The sequence below is a fragment of the Triticum aestivum genome, chromosome 4B (genome assembly GCF_018294505.1).
Source record: "Triticum aestivum cultivar Chinese Spring chromosome 4B, IWGSC CS RefSeq v2.1, whole genome shotgun sequence".
Lineage (NCBI taxonomy): Eukaryota > Viridiplantae > Streptophyta > Magnoliopsida > Poales > Poaceae > Triticum > Triticum aestivum.
In genome coordinates this window covers 72454972-72479339 of record NC_057804.1, presented here as the reverse complement: position 1 = coordinate 72479339, position 24368 = coordinate 72454972, and the positions used below count along the sequence as shown (strand labels likewise).

General features: G+C 47.9%; 1 protein-coding gene and 1 pseudogene across 1 annotated transcript; one reads left to right on the top strand and one right to left on the bottom strand.

Moving 5' to 3' along the window:
• Positions 1 to 12874: 12874 nt before the first annotated feature.
• On the top strand, positions 12875 to 16901 carry LOC123091096 (thioredoxin-like protein 4B; annotated as a pseudogene).
• LOC123091095 (probable beta-D-xylosidase 7) lies at positions 16697 to 21454 on the bottom strand. The gene is made up of 4 exons (XM_044512495.1): positions 20956 to 21454; positions 18658 to 19112; positions 18439 to 18536; positions 16697 to 18241 (listed from the first exon to the last, which is right to left on the bottom strand). The coding sequence occupies exons 1-4, from the start codon at positions 21394 to 21396 to the stop codon at positions 16884 to 16886; spliced, it is 2352 nt and encodes a 783-aa protein (XP_044368430.1). The 5' UTR covers positions 21397 to 21454; the 3' UTR covers positions 16697 to 16883.
• Between the last annotated feature and the right edge of the window lie 2914 nt (positions 21455 to 24368).

Below are 24368 nucleotides of genomic sequence, written 5' to 3'. Positions count from 1 at the left end.
TTGCCTGTATTACAAGGTGTGAAGTTGAGTCAGACTCAATGCCCGACCACAGCAGAAGATAGAGAGAAAATGAAAGATGTTCCCTATGCTTCAGCCATAGGCTCTATCATGTATGCAATGTTGTGTACCAGACCTGATGTATGCTTAGCAATAAGTTTAGCAGGAAGGTACCAAAGTAATCCAGGAGTGGATCACTGGACAGCGGTCAAGAACATCCTGAAATACCTAAAAAGGACTAAGGATATGTTTCTCGTTTATGGAGGTGACAAAGAGCTAGTCGTAAATGGTTACATCAATGCAAGCTTTGACACTGATCCGGACGATTCTAAATCACAAACCGGATACATGTTTATATTGAATGGTGGAGCTGTCAGTTGGTGCAGTTCTAAAAAAAGTGTCATTGCAGGATCTACATGTGAAGCGGAGTACATAGCTGCTTCGAAGGTAGCAAATGAAGGAGTCTGGATGAAGGAGTTCATATCCGATGTAGGTGTCATACCTAGTGCATCGGATCCGATGAAAATCTTTTGTGACAATACTGGTGCAATTGCCTTGGCAAAGGAATCCAGATTTCACAAGAGAACCAAGCACATCAAGAGACGCTTCAATTCCATCCGGGACCAAGTCCAGGTGGGAGACATAGAGATTTGCAAGATACATATGGATCTGAATGTTGCAGACCCATTGACTAAGCCTCTTCCACGAGCAAAACATGATCAGCACCAAGGCTCCATGGGTGTTAGAATCATTACTATGTAATCTAGATTATTGACTCTAGTGCAAGTGGGAGACTGAAGGAAATATGCCCTCGAGGCAATAATAAAGTTATTATTTATTTCCTCATATCATGATAAATGTTTATTATTCATGCTATAATTGTATTAACCAGAAACATAATACATGTGTGAATACATAGACAAACATAGTGTCACTAGTATGCCTCTACTTGACTAGCTCGTTGATCAAAGATGGTTGTGTTTCCTAACCATAGACATGAGTTGTCATTTGATTAACGGGATCACATCATTAGGAGAATGATGTGATTGACTTGACCCATTCCGTTAGCTTAGTACTTGATTGTTTAGTATGTTGCTATTGCTTTTTTCATGACTTATACATGTTCCTATAACTATGAGATTATGAAACTCCCGTTTACCGGAGGAACACTTTGTGTGCTACCAAACTTCACAATGTAACTGGGTGATTATAAAGGAGCTCTACAGGTCTCTCCGAAGGTACATGTTGAGTTGGCGTATTTCAAGATTAGGATTTGTCACTCCGATTGTCGGAGAGGTATCACTGGGCCCTCTCGGTAATGCACGTCACTATAAGCCTTGCAAGCAATGTAGCTAAAGAGTTAGTTACGGGATGATGCATTATGTAACGAGTAAAGAGACTTGTCAGCAACGAGATTGAACTAGGTATTGAGATACTGATGATCGAATCTCGGGCAAGTAACATACCGATGACAAAGGGAACAAGGTATGTTGTTATGCGGTTTGACCGATAAAGATCTTCGTAGAATATGTGGGAGCCAATATGAGCATCCAGGTTCCTCTATTGGTTATTGACCGGAGACATGTCTCGGTCATGTCTACATAGTTCGCGAACCCGTAGGGTTCGCACGCTTAAAGTTAGATGACAGTTATATTATGAGTTTATGTGTTTTGATGTACCGAAGATAGTTCAGAGTCCCGGATGTGATCACAGACATGATGAAGAGTCTCAAAATGGTCGAGACATGAAGATTGATATATTGGATGACTATATTCGGACACCGGAATGGTTTCGGGGTTTATCGGATGAATACCGGAGTACCGGAGGGTTACCGGAACCCCCCGAGCGATTAATGGGCCTCATGGGCCCTAAGTGGAGAAGAGGAGGGCGGCCAGGGCAGGCCACGCGCCCCCTCCCCTTCTAGTCCGAATAGGACAAGGAGGGGGGGCGCCGCCCCCTTTCCTTCCTCTCCTCTCTCCCTTCCTTCCCCTCTCCTACTTGGACTAGGAAAGGAGGGAGTCCTACTCCCGGTGGGAGTAGGACTACTCCCTCGCGCACCTCCTCCTGGCCGGCCGCCCCCTCCCCCTTGATCCTTTATATACGGGGGCAGGGGGGCACCTCTAGACACAACAATTGATCCTTGAGATCTATTAGCCGTGTGCGGTGCCCCCCTCCACCATATTCCACCTCGGTAATATCGTAGTGGTGCTTAGGCGAAGCCTTGCATCGGTAGAACATCATCATCGTCACCATGCCGTCGTGCTGATGGAACTCTCCCTCGAAGCTCGGCTGGATCGGAGTCCGAGGGACGTCATCGAGCTGAACATGTGCTGAACTCGGAGGTGTCGTGCGTTCAGTACTTGATCGGTCGGATCGTGAAGACGTACGACTACATCAACCGCGTTGTGCTAACGCTTCCGCTTTCGGTCTACGAGGGTACATGGACAACACTCTCCCCTCTTGTTGCTATCCATCACCATGATCTTGCATGTGCGTAGGAAAATTTTGAAATTACTACGTTCCCCAACATCTAATGGGGAAGGGGGCGACGAAGCCCACGAAACCCTGCAGCGCTTCTCCAATGTTGATGTTCTCGCAGCGGATCAGAGAGATTGTCAATTTGGCCGGGTTGATGCAGAGCCCTGTTGCCTTTCCAAAATCACCTAGGATTCGCAACAAGGAGTCGACTTTGTCGCAGCTAGGGTTTAAGAAGATGACGGCATCGTCAGCATATAGGCTCACCCGTAGCGCAAGGTCACGACCAGGGAGGCGGTGCAGGAGCTGCTGCTCCACTGCTGCGGCGATGAGGTGGTGCAGTGGATCGATGGCTAGGATGAAGAGGAAGGGGGACATCGGGTCGCCCTTGTTGGGTTCTACGGTAGGGTGCGTCGACTGCAAATTAAAATTTCCTACGCGCAGAACAACAGGAACATGCTACGGGAGATGGATCACAGTTCGTTACCACTAGACACGCAGTGCCGTGCAGCGGAAGTAGAGTTGAGGTAGCGCGTCCGTGTGGATCGTCTCCTCCTCGTCCGATCTCCCTCGAACAGCCGGTCGACCGATCCCACGTACAAGTTCGCCAGAGCGGCGCAAGTGCACCGCCTCTAACGGTATTCGCGCGTGCAGGAGGAACACCGTGCGGCGGACTGCTAGGTCCGACCACACAGTCGGCGGCGAGTGGAGGTGGCTATTCGCAACACATGCAAAACCTAGTCGCAGCGCCGAAGCGATCAATCAAATAAGTGCGTTGCACCTCCACCTTATATAGGCGTCCGTCGCGGGCTCAACACTTCGGCCTCACACGGGCCCTAAAGCCCAAAGTCTACTCGGTCACGTTCCTAGTCCAGTTCGGATCACATCCGACCAGTGTCCTACGAACCGACCTCGTAGGTTCCTTCCTTTAAGCGCGCGACCCCTTAGGTTCAAGTCAGCTTGGTCGCAGTTCGGATCACCTCCGAACTGCACGGTTGGTAGCAGCCTCTAGCAAGGCGTGCCGACCACCAAGCAGGCTATGAAGCTGGTTAGGCGAACCTGTACAACGTGTCACACTTCTATTCCCTTTGCCACATGATATATGTTGTCGGGCTCAAGGCGAGACTGTCATCCTTGTGCTAGCTCGACCTCTTTCTTGTTCCAGTGATCCCGACCACTACCCGGATTATCTCATAATCCTTGTCGCATGGCCATGCTTATCCTGGTCGGATCACACGAGGGGCCCAGAGTATATCTCTCCTGATCGGAGGGGCAAATCCCATCTTGCTCGACCAATGTCTCGCAGCATGGGACTGGACAAACCCGAAACCTACCTTTGTAACTACCCAGTCACGGAGTAGCGTTTGGTCGGCCCAAAGCAAGTTTGTCACCATCCCGAGTACATGCGCCAGCTCAGGTCTTAGGACATAGAACGTATGCTGTAATAGAGACTCACAGATGACATATCACTGCGTCTCATAGTTGGGTTTGTCCAACTCGGACCTTATCTCGACTCGGATCTGACTACGTCGAATCCGACCAGACCTTTCCAAGTCCATATTATCTGGTTAGCATCCAATGCTCCATGGCTAGTGAGACCAAGCCATCGACCGTGTCATATGCTAGTCTAGTCGGTTGCGCGTCCACACAGCCCTTTAGACTAGGGACCTTTTAGGACAGTCATCATACAATGCATAGTCCCACAAACAAGTCACGTACTTGCTGATACACATCATTGATAATGTCCAAGGACTATCTTTATTCATAAACACATAGGAAATATCATCATACATGATTGCCTCTAGGGCATATCTCCAACAGTCTCCCACTTGCACTAGAGTCAATCAAATAGACATCGAATGCCCATAGCTCTAACGTGCCCCTCATGTTTGGGTTGTGGAAGCGGCTTAGTCAACGGATCTGCAACATTTGCATCCATGTGAATCTTGCATAACTCTACATCACCATTCTTTACGATCTTTCGTATCAGGCGATATTTCCAGTCTATGTGTCTGACCTTGTGGTGATTCCCCGGCTCCTTGGCTTGTGCGATGGCACCAGAATTATCACAATAAAGGTCCAACGGTTTCACCGAGGCTGGGAAAATACCAAGATCATCCAGAAAATGCCAGATCCAAACACCTTCCTTTGCAGCTTCACAAGCCGCAATGTATTCGGCTTCTGTGGTAGAATCGGTCACTGTATCCTGCTTGGAACTCATCCAGTGCACTGCTCCTCCATTTAGGACGTACATGAATCCAGACTGTGATCGACAATCATCTCTGTCGGTTTGGAAACTAGCATCAACGTAACCCCTTACGACGAGCTCTTCCTCACCTCCATAAACTAGGAACATCTCTTTAGTCCTTTTCAGGTACTTCAAAATAGTATTTACCGCTGCCCAGTGACTCTCACCTGGGTTTGCCTGGTATCTACTTGTTAGGCTTATTGCAAAAGCAACATCAGGCCTTGTACATATCATGGCATACATGATGGATCCGATTGCCGAGGCATACGGAATCCTACTCATCCTGCTTCGCTCATCAGATGTCGAAGGACTCCGAGTCTCGCTTAGCTTTATACCATGTGAGAGCGGCAAGAACCCTTTCTTCGCCTCACTCATGTTGAACCGCTTCAACACTTTATCTATGTACGTGCTCTGGCTTAAGCCGAGCAGCCTCCTTGATCTATCTCTATAGATCTTAATGCCTAAAATATAGACTGCCTCACCAAGGTCCTTCATCGAAAACTTGCCATTCAATGATTCCTTGACTGAGTTTAGCATCGAAACATTGTTCACGATCAACAATATGTCATCCACATACAAGATCAAAAATACTATCGAGCTCCCACTTAACTTCTTGTATAAACAAGAGTCCTCTTCGCTTTTGATGAAACCGAGACCAGTGACGACCTCATCAAAATGAATGTTCCAACTCCGAGATGCTTGCTTCAACCCATAAATGGATCTCTTGAACTTGCATACCTTACTAGTGCTAGTCGGATCGACAAAACCCTCGGGTTGTATCATATACACGTCCTCGGTTAAATTTCCATGAAGGAAAGCCGTTTTGACATCCATCTGCCATATCTCGTAATCAAAATATGCAACTATAGCTAGTATGATCCTCACCGATTTCAGCATCGCTACCGGCGAGTAAGTCTCGTCGTAGTCAATGCCTTGAACTTGTCCATAACCTTTAGCGACAAGCCGAGCTTTGTGGATCTGAAAATTTCCATCCACATCGGTTTTCTTCTTAAAGACCCATTTGCAACCAATGGCTGTTATGCCATGTGGTGGATCAACCAAGTCCCAGACTTGATTGTCATCCATGGACTTTAACTCGGATCTCATGGCCTCCAGCCATGCCTCGGAATCTGGGCTCACCATTGCTTCCGCATATGTGGCCGGCTCGTTGCTTTCTAGCAACAATACATCGCGCACTCTGCGCAATCTTTCCGACCTCCGTGGTTCTGGTGCCGCTTCCACTACAGGTTTCCTGACTGACTCCGGTATGATCTCATCACTAGCCAAGCCGTCCCCGAGTGGTCCTCGAATTTCTTCGAGTCGGACCGTCCTCCCACTAGCCTCCTGACTAAGAAACTCTTTCTCAAGGAAAACCCCGTTCCGAGCAACAAACACTTTGTTCTCTTCCCGGTTGTAGAAGCTATATCCCAAGGTTTCCCTCGGATATCCCACGAATATGCATTTATCCGACTTGGGTGTAAGCTTGTCTGACATAAGTCGCTTGACAAATGCTTCACAACCCCAAATCTTTAGAAAAGACAAACTGGGACTCTTCCTGGTCCACATCTCATGTGGTGTCTTGTCTACGGATTTTGATGGTACCCTATTAAGTGTGAAAGCTGCAGTTTCTAGAGCGTGTCCCCAAAATGACAAGGTAAATCCGATTTGCTCATCATAGACCGGACCATGTCCAACAAGGTCCTATTCCTCCGTTCTGACACGCCGTTTCTTTGTGGCGTACCCGGAGGTGTGAGCTGAGGTACTACACCTCCACTTTTCAGATGATCATCAAACTCCTGACTCATGTACTCACCTCCATGATCAGATCGCAGAAGCTTTATAGTCTTGCCGAGCTGATTCTCAACCTCATTCTGAAACTCTTTGAACTTTTCAAAAGTTTTCGACTTGTGCCTCATCAAATAGATATATCCATATCTACTCAAGTCGTCGGTAAAAGTCACGAAGTACTGATAGCCACCTCTGGCAGTTGTGCTCATTGGACCACACACATCACTGTGTATAAGCTCCAATAGCTCGGACGCCCTCTCGCAACTCTTTGCGAAAGGAGACTTAGTCATCTTGCCGAGCAAGCATGATTCACATGTCTCGAATGACCCGAAGTCGAACGAAGTTAGGAGCCCATCATCATGGAGCTTCTTCATGCGTTTCAGACTAATGTGTCCAAGCCGGCAATGCCAGAAGTATGTTGGATTTATCTTATTAGGCTTATGCCTCTTGACATTCACGTTATAGACCGGTTCCTGTTCTAGATTCAATATAAATAGCCCATTAGCAATGGGTGCATAGCCGTGGAACATACCATTCAAAAATATCGAACAACCATTGTCCTTTAAATTGAATTCATAACCTTGACTCATCAAACATGAGGTAGAAATAATGTTCTGACTAAGTGCAGGAATGTAATAACAATTATTAAATTCCATAATGAATCCAGAAGGAAGTTGGAGCTGCATCGTGCCGACCTCCAACGCAGCTACTCTTGCTTTGTTGCCGACCCTGATGTCAATCTCCCCTTGTGCCACATGCCTAGTTCTTACCAGCCCCTGCATCGAGTTGCAAATATGAACAACCGATCCGGTATCAAATACCCAAGAGCTACTAGGTATGTCAGCAAGGTAAATGTCTATAACATATGCAACAAGTGTACCTTTGCCTGAAGCAGCATTTCCGACCTTCTTGCCATGCTCTGCAAGCCACTTGCTATAGTTCCTCTTCCAGTGACCGGTCTCCTTGCAGTGAAAGCAAACGGTCTTCGAGTCCGGTCCAGACTTTGGCGCAGCGGCGGAGGTTACCGTCTCCGTGCCCTTTGCCTTAGCCTTTTTCTTGGACCAACTCTTCTTGAACTTAGCCGATTTCTGCACCATCAACACTGGATGCGTGCCTTTCTTAATATCCCGCTCTGCCACTTTGAGCATCCCATGCAATTCAGTGAGCTTCTTATCCATGCCATGCATATGATAGTTCGAGATGAACGTCACATAGCTGGGCGGAAGAGAACCTAGAACAGCATCAATAGCCAGCTCATCCAAGAGCGGGAAGCCCAAACGATCCAAAGTTTGCACATATCCAATCATCTTGATCACATGTGGGCTCAGTGGATCACCTTCCTTCAGCTTGCAATCCATCAAGGATCGCCAGACGTTGAACCTTTTGGTCCTAGCCTGCGTCTGAAACATGCTCTTGAGACTCTCGATCATATCATAAGCCTCAACATTTTCGAAATGCTGTTGCAAATCAGGATCCATACAAGCCAGCATCAAACAACTGATCTCCATTGATTCATCAATGAGTTTCTGATAGGCATTCTTAGTTGTGGCATTAGCATTATCGGCAGGTTCCTCTAGAAGTGGATCCTCTAGAACATGTTCCTTTTTATCATGCTTGAGAACAATTCTCATATTTCTATACCAGGTGGTAAAGTTTGTTCCATTCAGTTTATCCTTTTCCAGAATTGATTTCAATGCAAAGTTGGGTTGAGCAGGTGGTGCCATTGATCTACAACAGAAAATATGCAATCACTAAGCAATGTGTTTATGTAGAGTAATTCGCCTAAATAGAAATACTCCCACTGAAGTCAGCATCCCTCCGCAAACTCTCAATGATTCAGGATCTGACTAGCACATGCGACTAGTGAGCTTTAGCATCACTGCTAGCCAACATACCTATCCGGTAAGCAACTCTTTGCTAATCGTATCTCTATACGACTCCTGTCGGTCGGGAAGGTATCTCATACCCCGGCTCCCAACCTTCTTTGCCACAAGTCCCAAAACCGTTTTGATAGCCTTGTCAAGTTAACCTGATTCAGTGCATGTCCGTGTCCGACACGAACCCTTCAGTTCAAGGACACCCAGCAGCACCCCAATTTTATGAGTCCACTACTAGACGTACTTGACGTGCGAAGGTGCAACATCGGGAATGGCAATTTACTTGATATTTATGAGGGATCTTTCTACCATTCTAACATGCATAGAAATAAAGAAGCATAACAATCACATATAGAGATATATTGTGAAATGGTATGGCTCCTTCATGGACGTTCTTCCAGGTCGGCTCCGACTCTGATGACCATCTACGAACTCCATCTTGTTTGTCACGCCGGGACGTCAAGCCACCAACCTGATCTCTATTATCCAACTATTACAACTAGTAATGAATTTTACATAGAGTCACAAGTCGACACGCATGTCGTTATACAATATAATGACAGCACTTTGGCTCCTGCCGGCTGACAAACATGACACGCAGGCCACGTATAAATTACACACATGCATCACATACACATGAGCCATACTATTCACATCAAACCTGCAAAACAAAGTTATGCATAGAATCGCATTCTATCGGTTTGTGTGTCGGGTACAAAATACACGGCGCTACGCACACGGCGGTCCCGATCACAGATCGCATCTGAACTCCGTTCACGCCGAATTTTCTGATCTGACCGATCTTATCGATCATCGCGAATCCGATTCGGGTTTATGTTTCACTGTTAACCCCGATGGCGGATGACCGACCGGTAGGGGTAGATCATGTCACGACCTCATCGATCCCAATTGACAGAAAACATAGCCTCTTCAATCCCCATGTGCAGTTGATCACATCAACCGTGCACATAGCCAATCTTATCAAGAACAACAGATCTCATCTGCTGCCTCCACATATCTAATATGCATACGATCTGAATCCAAATCCTATAGCAGAGGCTCTGATACCACTGTTGGGTTCTACGGTAGGGTGCGTCGACTGCAAATTAAAATTTCCTACGCGCAGAACAACAGGAACAATATCAATATATGTTGTCGGGTTCAAGGCGAGACTGTCATCCTTGTGCTAGCACAACATCTTTCTCATTCCAGTGATCCCGACCACTACCCGGATTATCTCATAATCCTTGTCGCATGGCCGTGCTTATCCTGGTCGGATCACACGAGGGGCCCAGAGTATACCTCTCCTGATCGGAGGGGCAAATCCCATCTTGCTCGACCAATGTCTCGCAGCATGGGACTGGACAAACCCGAAACCTACCTTTGTAACTACCCAGTCAGGGAGTAGCGTTTGGTCGGCCCAAAGCAAGTCTGTCACCATCCCGAGTACATGCGCCAGCTTAGGTCTTAGGACATAGAACGTATGCTGTACTAGAGACTCACAGATGACATATCGCTGCGTCTCATAGCTGGGTCTGTCCAACTCGGACCTTATCTCGACTCGCATCTGACTGCGTCGAATCTGACCAGACCTTTCCAAGTCCATATTATCCGGTTAGCATCCAATGCTCCATGGCTAGTGAGACCAAGCCATCGACCATGTCATATGCTAGTCTAGTCGGTTGCGCGTCCACACAGCCCTTTCGACTAGGGACCTTTTAGGACAGTCATCATACAATGCATAGTCCCACAAACAAGTCACGTACTTGCTGATACACATCATTGATAATGTCCAAGGACTATCTTTATTCATAAACACATAGGAAATATCATCATACATGATTGCCTCTAGGGCATATCTCCAACAGCCCTGCCGCAGCCCCCGGAGATGGAGAATCCTTGGGCCGGCCATGCTGTTGAGGGAAACTGAAGAGGAAGTTGTGGCGAGAAGAAGGCTACCCGGTCCAGCTAGTGCGCGCTAAACCCTAGTTTCTGTAGCAGCTCGAGGAGATACTCCCAAGACACGGTGTCGAACGCTTTTGCTATGTCTAGTTTCATAAGGAGACACGGTGGTTTGCGGCGATGCAGGGCACGGACGGAGTTTTGTACGTAGAGGAAGCTGTCGTGGATGCACTTTGTCTTCAGGAACGCCGTCTGCGCGAGAGAGATGATCAAGCCAATGATGGAAGCTAGCCTAATGGAGAAGACCTTGGAGATGAGCTTCGCGATCGAGTGGATCAGACTGATGGGCCTGTAATCTGTGATTTTCGTTGCCCCGGCCTTCCTTGGCAGCAGGATGATTGCCGCGTTGTTGATCATCGACATATCTCGCCCCGCGAGGTTGTAGAATTGGTGAAAGGCTGCCATGACGTTGCCCTTGATGATGGGCCAGCAGGAGCGAAAGAAGGTGCCGTTGAAGCCGTCCGGCCCTGGGGATTTCTCCTGTGGAGACTTGCAGATCGCCGTCCACACCTCTTCGGTGAACGGGTTGTCGAGGCCGGCCGCGGGCAGGGTTGGCAAATGGATGGCGTCCCAGTTGATAGTGCAGCTTCGAGGCGTCGCCGTCCCCAAAGTGGAGTTGAAGTGCTCATGGATGATCTATTCCTTGTCACCGTGGGAGGTGGCTATGGCGTCACCGCTGCGGAGGGCGTGGATGAAGTTCTTCTGTCGCCTGGAGTTGATTTTGGCCTGGAAAAACGCCATCTTGGCGTCACCCGCATGGAGCCAGGTGACAAGCGACGCCTGCCGTTTCCGGGCTCTATCAATCGCAACAAGGCCGAGGATGCGCAGCTTAAGCTGCTTCCGTAGCTTTAGCTCTCTGCTCGATAGCTGCCTGCGCTCCTGGGCAATGTCAAGGAGCAGGATGATCTCATTGGCCATGTGCATCTGGATCCTCGTCTCGCTGAAGAAGCCTTTTGCCCAAATCTTCAGGCCCTTTGCCGTTCTAGCCAGCTTGACGTTGAGCCGCTGGAAGGCACAACTGGAGGCGATCGGACGGTTCCATGCGCGTTGCACCGTGACGTGGAAGCGAGGAAAGCACGACCAGAAGGATTCGAAGCGAAAACGAGCCGCGCAACGAGGTGCAGAAGCTTCAGACAGCAACAAGGGGCAGTGGTCGGAGCATGATGTTGAGGTGTCATGGAGGAGGTATGACGGGAACATGGAGCTTCAGGCCATATTGCAGAAGAATTTGTCTATACTAAATAGGGTTGGTGTCGCTCGTTCGTTGCTCCATGTAAATTTTCTGTTTTTGCACTTGATCTCCTTCAGTCTTGCCGCGTCTATTGCAGCCCGAAATTTGCCCAAAGTTGACTAACAAGTGATAGAATATTAAATTCCTTATTTTGTGGCAAAGTTGTAACATATTTTTTTCCTTGCGACACATGCATATATGCTCATGTGAAATCTTTCCCCGTGACAAGAAAAGAATGTTACACATATATTGGAATATATGGATATTGCTATATATTTCATCTCAGAACCCCCTTCCGTGATGGTTGGAAGTAGGAAAAACATCTCGTAATCATATCTTGTCACATGAGATCCCAGGTTCCCCTTCAAACCTGGCTTCATAGTAGCCATGAGAAGAAATAACTCTGTCAGGTCATATTTGGTAGGATTCGGCTGCAATTCTGGGCATCCTTGTGTTAGGGTGTGGGAAACAAATCACTAGGATAGTGGACTGTTGATTCTCCTTCCATCATCCAGTCTTCACCAACGAGTATGTGGATTCGCCTCCCCTTTGCCTCCTGCTCCAACGGCTGGTAGCAGGGAGGAGCATTTTGGTGTCTCCACTCTTGTTAGTAGTTTAGGTCAGTATTTTTTTAGTCCTCGTAGGCGCAACGCTGGACAGATAGCGGCACTTTTTCTTCAAGTTTGTCTTTTGGGGTTCGATCTTCCTCGAGTCCGTCTGTTTGGGTTTCAGCGTCTCCTTTGCACGAGGAGGTTGGGGTTTCTCATCGTGTGGCAAGATTTGGTATTAGGTGTTTCAGATCTATGCAAGGGTTCAACGTGTGCATGAAGACTTCCCGGCTATCGTCGATAAGATAAGCTAGGTTCGGTAGGGGAGCGGTGACAGCGGCGCGTCAGCGGCTCATTCTGGTGGCAGTAGTGGTCGTTTTGTGGTCTCGAAATCTTGCTGTAATTTTTATTATGTTTAAGATGATCCCAGTGAACTTTTATAATAGATGTGATCATTTTCGCAAAAAAAATTAGCCAGGATGATTTTTCCTAAAAAAACAAAGCAGCAAATAATTATTTTTCTGAAAAGAAAAACGATGTGTGGGCAGTTAACCTGGGCTGAAGACTAATCGAGGGCCGAAACAGGCGCATATTCGTTTCTGGGCCGCTTCATGGGCAGGCCACAACAGACCTGTTTGCGGAAGATAGGTGGAGGGAATCAGTTGATTCCTTCCTTCTTTGCAGCGGTCCGGCGGGGGAATTCTCAAAAAAAAAAAAAGGTCCGGCGAGGAGAGAGAGAAAGGGCGAGATGGGGTCGGTGGTGCTGCCGACGCTGCGGCGGAAGCGGGAGGTCGACACGCCATCCGCGACACCCTCGACAAGGTCCTTGTCCTCCGATTCGGCCGCGCCTCCGACGCCGCCTGCCTCCAGCTCGACGACGTCGTAAGTGCGCAGCACATCGCCGCCGCCGCGCCTCGCCTCTCCCCGTAGCTACCATCTGATTCCACCGCTTCTCGTCAAGTCGGTCCATGAATACTCCACTAGGGGTTCCTTATTTTCTTCTGTGCCGATGTGATTGGATTGGTAGGCGAGTCCAATCTGATACTAGCTGGGAACAGTTGGTTCAGTCTGATTAAGTTCTTGGAGGGCCTTCATATGCGATTAGGAACTTGGTCGCTTGAGCAGGGTAGGGTTAAGAGGCAAATCCTGATATTCAAATGATTTAACCTTAAACTGGATTACTGAGTACTCCCTCCGTCCCAAAATAGATGACCCAACTTTGTACTAAAGTTAGTACAAAACTGGGTCATCTATTTTGAAACGGAGGGAGTATATTCTAAGCAGAATTTGCCAATCATGGTAAAAGCTAGATTGTTGATACACATGTCTTACAGTGACGCGACATGAACAAAATAGAAGCAAAGGAAAAGAATGCTTGGACATTCCTAGGTGATCCTGCCTAACTCCTCGTGACTTCCACCTCATTTGTTTGACAGGATAGTTTGTAAATTAATTGAAATTATTGATGGCAAGCTTTTCATTCACGTCCTTTTCTGTATTGAATTTTATGAGCTCTGTAATATGTATGCCATTTTCTTAATTTTATCCTCTTCTTGCTGTTTCAACAGCTCGCAAAAGCTTCTTGGGACATATCCAAATTTGCAGCAGTAGCATTAGTTGACATGGATTCTGAGGAGATTCAAGTGTATGTTGACTATTTTGATATCACGTTGGTCCCAGCAATCATTTTTTTCTTCAATGCTCATCACATGAAAATGGATTCAGGGCATGTTATTGTTCTTTCTCTGTTAATTTCTTTGCTATGATGCTATTTAGATATCTGTCTTACTTTTTATACTTATATATAAATTCATGTTGATACCGTTCAAGCCTTTTCCTTCAAAGTTTGAAATGAGCTGTGTGTATCTGAATGACACCGACCTAAAGTTATCACAGTCTATAATGTATTTCAAATAATGCCTGGTTAGCTGATATACTACTTCCAAATATTTGGCACGCTGTGTTCATGTTTATTTCACATAGATATGTATCATGATGTAAAAATCTAAGAGACATCCATTTTCCTCTGAAACTACTGACAACCGAGTTTATATTAACCACTACATGGAAGATCAACAAAAGATTAAAACGTCTCATTTGGTATTTCAAGTAGATAGATTACATGAAAGATTTATGAATAAACTTTCAAACATTTGTGTAAATGTATGTGTGGCTTCGATCCGAACTTCATAGAGTTGGTTAAGTTGATACTGAATTGTATGCACCAACATGGATATCATGCTAGTTACATTTGATGACATAATCTAGCTGCAAAATAAATGGTGAACTTGTTATGTACAGGACACCTGATCACACAAAATGGATAGGCTCTTTCAGCAGCAAGCAAGACTTCATTGATGTTGTTGAGGTGAGTGGGCAATAAGTGATGTACTTTCTCCAAGTCTTTCAGTTATCAGATTCGACTATTGACAATGGCAAGTTAACCATGTGAACAACATAATTCTTGTGCTTTCATGGTAAATGCAGATTATCATGAGATAATTCTAATATTAAATCTGTACATGGAATCCATTAATGTTAATCAGTTCAAACTAAAAAGGGGAACTGATTATAGTTAGCTGCAGATCATACACAAATACAGATTATTGATATTTGTCCATACATGTGTGAATTTTTGTTTAGAATCCACATGACCAAGAATATATGTGAAGAGAATAGATAAGCCTTTCATGATTGGGCTGATATCGTATACATTTTTGTGTAATCTCTTGCAAACGGTTGATTGGAGTACATGCTTGGATAACAAAAGAAAGCTGAATGAAAATGCTTTTTTTAATCTGTGGATACGTGTCCTCTACTGGAACCTATTTTCAAAATTGGAGAAGACCACATAAGAACCCAAAGGCATACTATAACTTCTCAAAAGGTATACTTAGTAATAACATCAGTACCCTGTTTCCTTTTGATGGAAACAAAATGGCATGGTATAAATCAACCTTCTCAACAAGGGTCCAACTACCAACATGGATACTTGTCAGATGTCTCGCCGCACATGATATTTTTTAACCAGTTTTGACCCGTCTCCCAGTTGAGCGTGTCATAGTTCTGTTGAAGGTTGTAGCTGTGGGTACGAGATGTCAATCCTGAGACGTGTCGGCGGCCAGTCCATCGACACGAAACGATTTCCTTAGTGGTCCTCTGTCCAAGACCAATGCTCAGGGGAAATTCACTTGCACCTCTAGTTGTCCAAATGGATCATCTGAAAGAAGTTATGGACCACACCTTTAAGGAGAGCTCTTGTTCCATATGAGAGATGGCGTACAAACGATCCATAGGTGCCTTTTATAGGCCATTGGCCTTGTAAAAATGATCACCAAACCGTTGGTGGGAAGGGAAACACAGAGCCTTTGTAATCTACTCCCTCCATGCTTGAAAAGGACTGCAAATTTTGATTAAGGTCAAACGGTGGCAAGTTTGACCAAGTTCATAAAAAAAACTATCGACAACTATAATACCAATTTAGTATGACTAAATACATAATAAACATATTTTCATATTATACCTATGTAGTATTGTATGTATTAATAGTTTTCCCTGTAAACTTGGTCAAACTTTGCACCGTTTGCTTGTAGGCCTTCTTTTCAAGTATGGAGGCAGTATTTTTGAAAAGTTCAAAATAACCTTCAATAAGGAAAAGAACAAGGATAAACTAGTCTTATTTGGTCCATGCACTTGGTCCATGGAGGAGGTGGGTGACCTTAGTCCATGAGGGATGGTGGTCCATTGGGCTTGATTCTTATTTCTTAACACTGCCTTTATCTGAGATTTTTGGTATGCAATTGTCTCTGCCCAACAAAAAAATTAGTTGATTCAAGGCAGCAGAAGAGCTCATCTGTGATGGTTTGCCTTCTGTATCACAGGTTCTTCTATACACCATTTCTAGACAAGTACTTATTTTCATTTCACCTCTTTGTGATGTATTGATGGCAGGCAGTATTCAGGGGTGCGATGAAAGGCAAACTGATAGTGTCTTGCCCACTTCCACCAGAGAGGATACCCAGATTCCAGCTTCTTTTCAAGGATGTCTAATCACAAGAAGCGCACATTCTCAACATATGTAATGGTCTTTTAGATAATGGAAGAGTTTCATCCCCCCATCCTCTGCATACATATCCATGCAGCCAGACCTAAAGAATAAACTATTCGTGGTAAGCAAAAAAGGTTGTACTTGAGCCAGCTTGGTGCATTCCTTATTCCTTTTTTCGTTTTTCTGCAACATGAATGATCACAAGGGATGCACTGCAGGCGGATATGGAGATGTGCTTGCATGAGCTTGGTGATGAACAATCAAGAGTTGGCGTTTGCACTGGTTTGCATCAACTATGTTTCTCTATGTTCTTATAGCATAATAATACAACAATTGGTGTTTTGCCCTCTCTAGTCTGTAAAGTTCTGTATTTCACAAACTAAATGGTCAACTAGGTGCACCCCTGTTAGTTTGGTACAAGTCTGGTTATATTTTGTTTGTGATATAATCAATTATTAAAATTGACATTTGCATGGCATTCTACATCTGGACGATATTGGGGAAAAAGGACATGCCTTTTTGTTGGACTAGATTGATCTTATCTTTATTAGAAGAAGCAGCGAACTCATCATCCCTTACAACAGCCTAGTTTCCAAGGGTACTCAACTCACTCCAATGCAAATAAAAATTATACGTACTACAATGGGGGAATTACACTCTATGTATCCACCTCTACCCCTTCCCTGCAAGTCAATCAATCTAGTAAAGCTCAAACCTCGAACGTAATCTCCATCTCATGCTTGTCAACCATGAGGAAATGAGATCCTCTGTCTACCACCTTGCTGCCATCCTTCCTCACCCTGCTAAAATGTTCACACGGGCTGATATCAAATGTGAGTCTGGCCTTCTCCCCTGCCTTGAGGTGCTGTCTCCTGAACCCGATGAGCTGCTTCGCCGGCCGGCCGGCGGTTGCGTTGGCCCACCGGAGGTACACGAGCACCGAGTGCTTGCCGTCCATGGGGCCGTGGTTTTCCACCTCGACCACGGCTGGGAACCTGAGCTGCTCGCACCGTTGGGGACCAATATGTTCGACGTGGTAGCTCGCGACGCCTTGTTCCGCCGCTGGCAATGGCATTGTGCTCAGGCCTGCGAGCAAGTCCGTGTTGGGGGTGCCGGATGAGACCAGCCGGCGAGAGTAGCTGGAGTAGCTGAGGCCGTAGCCAAACTTGTAGACAGTCTCTCCCTGGTAGAAGCGGTAGCTCCGGCCGGGGTAGCCGGTGGCCGGGTCGGCGCGCATCCGCATGTCGGTCATGGGCACCTTGGTGAACTCTTCCGGGTACCAGGTCACCGGCAGCCTCCCGCCGGGGTTGTGGTCGCCGAAGAGCACCCTGGCGATGGCGAGCCCGCCGGCCTGGCCGGGGTAACCGGCCCAGAGGATGGCGCCGATCTTGGGGTTGGTCTTGGCGAAGGTCACGTCCACCGGCCCGCCCGTGAGGAGCACCAGGATGACGGGCCTCTTGGCGGCGTCGGCGACGGCGGTGATGAGGCTCTGCTGCTGCCCGGGGAGCAGGAGGCTGGTCCTGTCGCGCCCTTCGCTCTCCTGCTGCTGGCTCAGTCCCATGAGGAGGAGCACGTAGTCCGACGAGGCCGCCAGGGAGGCCGCCTCGTCCGTGTCGGCCACGTCGCAGGCCGCCGAGCGGCACCCTGCGAGGAACCTGGCGTCCTTGACGTAGCCCTGGACCCCCTTGAGCGGCGTGACGGACTCGCAGGGCGGGCCGAAGTAGTTGCCGATGAGCAGGCCGGGGTTGTTGGCGTTGGGCCCGATGACGGCGGCGGAGGCGACGGCGGCCCGGTCGAGCGGGAGGATGCCAGCGTCGTTCTTGAGGAGGACGATGCCGTCCTGCGCGGCGTCGAGGGCGAGGCTCCTGTGCTCCGGGGTGCAGATGTCGGCGGCGTTGAGGCCGCCGTAGATGTTGGCCCTGGGGTCGCCGTCGAAGTGGCCCAGGCGCATCCGGACGGCGAAGAGGTTGTTGAGCGCCTTGTCGATGTCGTCCTCCGTGATCTTGCCCTGCTGCACAGCGGCCGCCGCGTGCTGCTGCATGTAGGTCCCGCAGTCGATGTCCAGTCCTGGGTGATACGCACAAACACAATTATCCACGTCACTATCGTTTTGAAGAATGAACTCGTACCGGGGTCCAATACTATAGTGAACTACTAGTATCTTGTAGTACATAGAAGCCAGAGTAGAATTGACAGGTCAGGAAAGTGGATGAGTTTTAGTCGTGTGCTCACTGAATACAATGCAAATCCATGCAAATGCTTACCGGCCTTGAGCGCGAGTGCAACCGCGTCCTCGGGCGTGGGCGCGTACCGCTGCGCGTCACGCATGATGGCCACGGCGTCGCAGTCGGAGGCGACGTACCTGCACGCACGCAAGCAAGCAGCCAAAAGAGTAGACCATGGCATCAGTAGCGCGTGAAGACGACCGCACTCCCGTCCCGCATGTGACTTCCAATCGAAACAAAAACAAAAAATTGCTGTACCCGTCGAGGCCCCAGTCTCCTCTGACGGTCTTGGTGAGGAGGTCGGAGTTGGCGCAGGCGGGGACGCCGTTGATGCCGGTGTAGGCGCACATGACGCAGCTGGCCTTGCCGTCCACCACGCAGCTCCGGAACGGCGGGTTGTACGTGTCCTCCAGGTCCTGCGCCGTCACCCTGGCGTCGAAGTTGTAGCGGGCCACGCCGTTCCAGTCCTCCAGGTCGTACGCCGTGGCGTGCTTGCAGCAGGCCGACGTCTGCAGCAGCGACGCCGACGAGTTCCCCTGCAGGCCCTTGACGAACGCCACGCCGTAGCGGCTCGCCGTCGTCGGGTCCTCCCCCGGGGTCTCCTGCCCGCGGCCCCACCGCGGGTCCCGGTAGATGTTCACGTTCGGGGACCACATCGTCAGGCCCTCCGCCTGCCCCAGGTTGTACAGCGCCCGAGCCTCCCTGCCGATCGCCTACACGCATGCGCGCCGACGTGTACGTGTCAGGCAATGGGCAGTGAACAATAAAGGTAACGTGAAAAGGAAAAGATATAGATATAGATACACGTACTGGACAATAATTAAGACATGCTTGCAACACAAACTTGCATTGCATGGTGACCATCAAGTTGGCGACACCTTTCTCAAAGTATGCTACCACCTCCCCTCCGAGTTATAAGACGTTTTGGGTATTTCAATATAAACTATGCACAGACTAAAATGAGCGACCAAACACACTAAAACACGTATATATACATCCGATTTAGAAAAATGTTTGAACATTTTATAATTCGAAATGGAGGGAGTACTACTCGAGCACCTGCATGAACCACGGGTATATATGACTGAACAAGTGGTGCTTGACTGAACAAACCTAATAATTAGTTGATTTTGCAGACTTTATACGGCCTAACAATTAGTGATCAGGAAGGCCTAACATATAGTTGGTAGAACTCCAACATGAAGTTAACGACATGTCCATCTTAAATTAGTCGTGCCAGAATCAAATCACATGCATATGGATCCAGCTAGCTCCTGCTAACAAGAAGCACGGGCTGTGTACCGTAAGGCATGACCTTTGTGGCATTGTGGGCACGCTCAATAGTCCATACCCACGGACAACAGGGTAACCAAAAGGTTGGGTACGACGGAAAAGGCCCGATCTATTCGTGTCAGATCTGTGTGTGGCTCAGCTCACATGTGGCCGGCTTCCCACAACCAAAAAGGCGCCACTTTTCTTTCCCGCGCAAACATTCTTCTCCCTGTCGTTGGCACTAACCGCACTACGTGTACTCACGTGCTGACCCTTTATAGCTCTTTTCTAGGTGCCCTCCGGTGTTGATGTACACACGGCAGTTTGTCCTACGGTCTCTAGGGAAAAAACACTAAAGGAATTTGATAATTTGGACGTATACTTCATATTTTTTTTTGGAAATTGGACGTATACTTCATTAGTTTAGCCTGTTTGGGTCGGGAAATTTGAAGACGCTCCGGCCACTTTACCTAGCCGTGGACGTGCTTTTATGGATAATGGAAAACTTCGACAGATTAGATGCTATCTCATTTCAAATCATGCATTCCTTATATATCATGCATACTCGTTCAAAGTAAAATACAGCAGTATGCTCTGAGTATGGAGTATCACATTTGTTCAAATTATATCTTGAAGTATGCCTTTTCTTCTTCTTGCCACGTCCTTCGACGTTGGAAGAAGATCTCATGTGATTTTTGTTAAATATCTAAAAGGACTAGAGTGTACAAGTAAAAAACCCATAATAGAAGATTTGAGGACACTATAATTTCTTTCCTAGAGTGTACAAGTAAAAAAAAACCATAATAGCCCTACAGAATCATGAAAAATCATCTCACCTGACAAGAGGGTAATATTTTTTTTTTGAGGCAGAAGAGGGTAATACATTATATACTAATAAGATTAAAACTGGAAAACAAAGCTAGCATCTAGCAAATCCTTAGCCCACGAGCATCCCGTACTGTACAAACAACCGCGCTCTTTGTCTGTTCCCAAATCACGGATCAAGAAAAGGAACCCTCCCCCGCGGTGAAAGGAAAGAAAATGGCCGGTGCATGATGCATGGCATGGCATGGACGCATGCACGCGCGCATGCAGCATGATACCTGGGCCCGATCCTAACCCAACCCGAACAACTAACTGCCCGAGACAGCGATCCAACGCAACATTCCATAATGAAACTGCCGCACGCCATTATGTTGAGAAAAAGCGAAAAGAAACCGCCAGCAGTCCGCCGGCCGGCCGGCCTCACGGACGAGCCGGCGAGCGCCAGTACGGATAGCTTACCTGGCCGATGCGGTACCAGAGGTCGTCGTCGAAGGCGGCGGCGGTGAAGCTGACCTGCGGGAAGCTGGTGGCGCTGCGGACGGCGCCGTTGAAGTGGAGGCCCTTGCCGGAGGTGGCCAGCCCGTGCAGCGCCTCGTTCCACCACTTGTAGGCCGGCACGCCCAGCCGCGGGACGCCCGCGGCCTCGTCGCCCAGCTGCGCCACCTTCTCCGCCGGCGTCAGCCGCGCCACCAGGTCCGCCGCCCGCTGCGCCACCGGGAGCGTCGCGTCGCAGAAGGCGTACCCCTGCGTCGCGGCGGTGGACGACGGCCCGCAGGAGAAGGGTGGGTCGGCGGCGAGGGCCGGCACCACCGCCCCCAGCAACGACGACGACACCGTCAGCAGCAGAAGCAGCGTCTGTGCAACCACCGCGCCGTCCTCGTGGTGTGACAGCACGGCCATGGCGAGACGAGTTTGCTAGGAGCCGCGCAGGGGGGGAGGGTGGCACGTGAACGGATGGGTCAAGGCAGTGGTCGCCTAAATAGGCGCTCCTGGCCAATGGGAGCGAGGCGCGTGTCATCGACATGGGTTGCGTGTGACGTACAACTATTATACTACTGCCATGCCATTATGCTATGATATGATACGCTGCTGGAGTGTGTTACCCATCAGCAAGAACAATCTCACCTTCGCATGCATGCTATAAAGTGGAATATGTGATGTTGCACCCGTGTACGCGTTGTTCTTTCCTTTAGGAGAGGATTTAGTAGATTTTTGATTAATTAATTAGGTGCGTAGATCATGAATTGAGATATGTAACTTGCGTGCGGGGTGGTGTTTGGGCATATCCGTTTCGTGGCCTTGGTTAATTGAGATAAGTAAGGCTAGCTAGTTGTTGGATCTACATGAATGCGTTGCTTTGCATCCTTGTCAATCTAAACATCCAAATGCCCACAAAAGAAAATCTAGATATCCAAACACGCAATTTCTGCTCGCAACAACTATTTATAAGTTGCCTGAAAAAGATTGTAGGTGTAAACTGGCCATGGTGTCCTCACTCCTCGGCAAGGCCTCGCTAAGACTACGTCCGTAATGGGAATGACATGGCTTGTTGCCGTGTAGCCAGCAGAGACAGAGAAGAAACTTGATCAACGTGATTGGAGGGCCTTTTAGCTCCGACTCCTGCTCGAATTAGATAGCTACCTCGCCGGAGGTGGAAGGGAACTATTATGTGGTACACGATCAAGACTGAGATTTGACCCTTCGGCGATGGAGAGATACACTCTGGGCCCACCCGATATTACGGTATCCAACATCGTATGCCAGGTATAGTGACTAAGGTGTTAGTCGCGGGGATACCGGAATAGAGAGGTACACTAAGGAGTTTTGGAATCAAAATCAGGATGTCTTATCCCTTGTTTGTAGGAGGGTTTCTAATGAAAGAAACAATGCTCTCCTAGCCCCTTATTTTGGCAAGGATGTCCGTATGACTCTATTTGATATTGGTGCTTTAAAGGTTCCGGGCCTTGATGGATGTCATGTAATTTGCATTCCGAATTGCGGCATGTTCTCTTTCAATACTATGAAATTCTTCTGTAAAAATAATAATACTATGAATATTCATTAACATGTAAAAAAGGGAAAACTCTAATATAATAGAAAATAATAATCTATTTAAACCCATTTGTGAGAAAGCTTGAGAAGAGCTAAGAGACTTGAACTTTGGACTTCAACAATAAGAATTTTACGATTTGTATAGTCGGATTCAAATTAGCAAGTAAATTGCCTATCTTTTTTTAATATCAATTATTGCAACATTCAAATTGCAATATCTAAGAATACTATGCAATAGCCTACTATATAGTGCATTGTAGGCGTATGATCATTGCCCTTCAACTGGGTTATTCTATTCCACTTCTATACATATAAAAAAATAAAGGAGAATACGTAATAATACAATGAAACATTTATACAAAACGCCTATCCCAAGCACATGCAAGGGAGCCATAGACAGTCAGGTGAAATCCAATCCACGAGATAATGTGATCCATCGATAGCAGAAGAGTCTGGCAAGATCAGTGTGTTGATTGCTCCTAAAGATGGGACTGCGGAAGAAGATGACGACAGATTCTACAGCGTGCGCATGCAGTGCACCCTGAGGGTCTGCTTGGCCGGTTGGTCCTCCCGGCTAGCCGGCGGGCGGCTCGGTGAGGTCACCATGTAATTTGCATTTCGAAAAAGATGGACGACATCGTTGTGATGAAGGTTGTAATTCTAGAGGATGTTGGGTTTCGTAGTAATTTCAAAAAAAATTCCTACGCTCACGCAAGATCATATGATGCATAGCAACGAGAGGAGAGTGTTGTCTACGTACCCAACGCAGACCGACTGCGGAAGCGATGACACGATGTAGAGGAAGTAGTCGTACGTCTTCACGATCCAACCGATCAAGTACCGAAACTACGGCACCTCCGAGTTCGAGCACACGTTCAGCTCGATGACGATCCCCGGACTCCGATCCAGCAAAGTGTCGGGGAAGAGTTTCGTCAGCACGACGGCGTGGTGACGATCTTGATGAATTACAGCAGCAGGGCTTCGCCTAAACTCCGCTACAGTATTATCGAGGAATATGGTGGCAGGGGGCACCGCACACGGCTAAGGAATCGATCACGTGGATCAACTTGTGTCAACTTGTGTGTTTAGAGGTGCCCCTGCCTCCGTATATAAAGGAGGAGAGGAGGGGAGGCTGGCCGGCCAAGGGGGGGAGGCGCAGGAGAGTCCTACTCCCTCTGGGAGTAGGATTCCCCCTCCAATCCTAGTCCAACTAGGATTCCTCGGAGGGGAAAAGAGGAGGAGGGGGCCGGCCACCTCTCCTAGTCCTAATAGGACTAGGGGAAGGGGGTGGCGCGCAGCCCATCTAGGGCAGCCCCTTCTCTTTTCCACTAAGGCCCACTATGGCCCAAATAGCTCCCGGGGGGTTCCGGTAACCCTCTCGGTATTCCGGTAAAATCCCGATTTCACCCGGAACACTTCCGATATCCAAATATAGGCTTCCAATATATCAATCTTTACGTCTCGACCATTTCGAGACTCCTCGTCATGTCCGTGATCACATCCGGGACTCCGAACAACCTTCGGTACATCAAAATGCATAAACTCATAATATAACTGTCATCGTAACCTTAAGCGTGCGGACCCTACGGGTTCGAGAACAATGTAGACATGACCGAGACACGTCTCCGGTCAATAACCAATAGCGGGACCTGGATGCCCATATTGGCTCCTACATATTCTACGAAGATCTTTATCGGTCAGACCGCATAACAACATACGTTGTTCCCTTTGTCATCGGTATGTTACTTGCCCGAGATTCGATCGTCGGTATCCAATACCTAGTTCAATCTCGTTACCGGCAAGTCTCTTTACTCGTTCCG

Excerpts from the sequence above, each read along its gene's own strand:
- LOC123091095 (XM_044512495.1), bottom strand. The coding sequence starts at position 21,396 with ATGGCCGTGCTGTCACACCACGAGGACGGCGCGGTGGTTGCACAGACG. Across the intron at positions 19,113-20,955 it reads TCTGGTACCGCATCGGCCAG|GCGATCGGCAGGGAGGCTCG; the intron begins GTAAGCTATCCG and ends GCATGCGTGTAG. Across the intron at positions 18,537-18,657 it reads GGAGACTGGGGCCTCGACGG|GTACGTCGCCTCCGACTGCG; the intron begins GTACAGCAATTT and ends GCGTGCGTGCAG.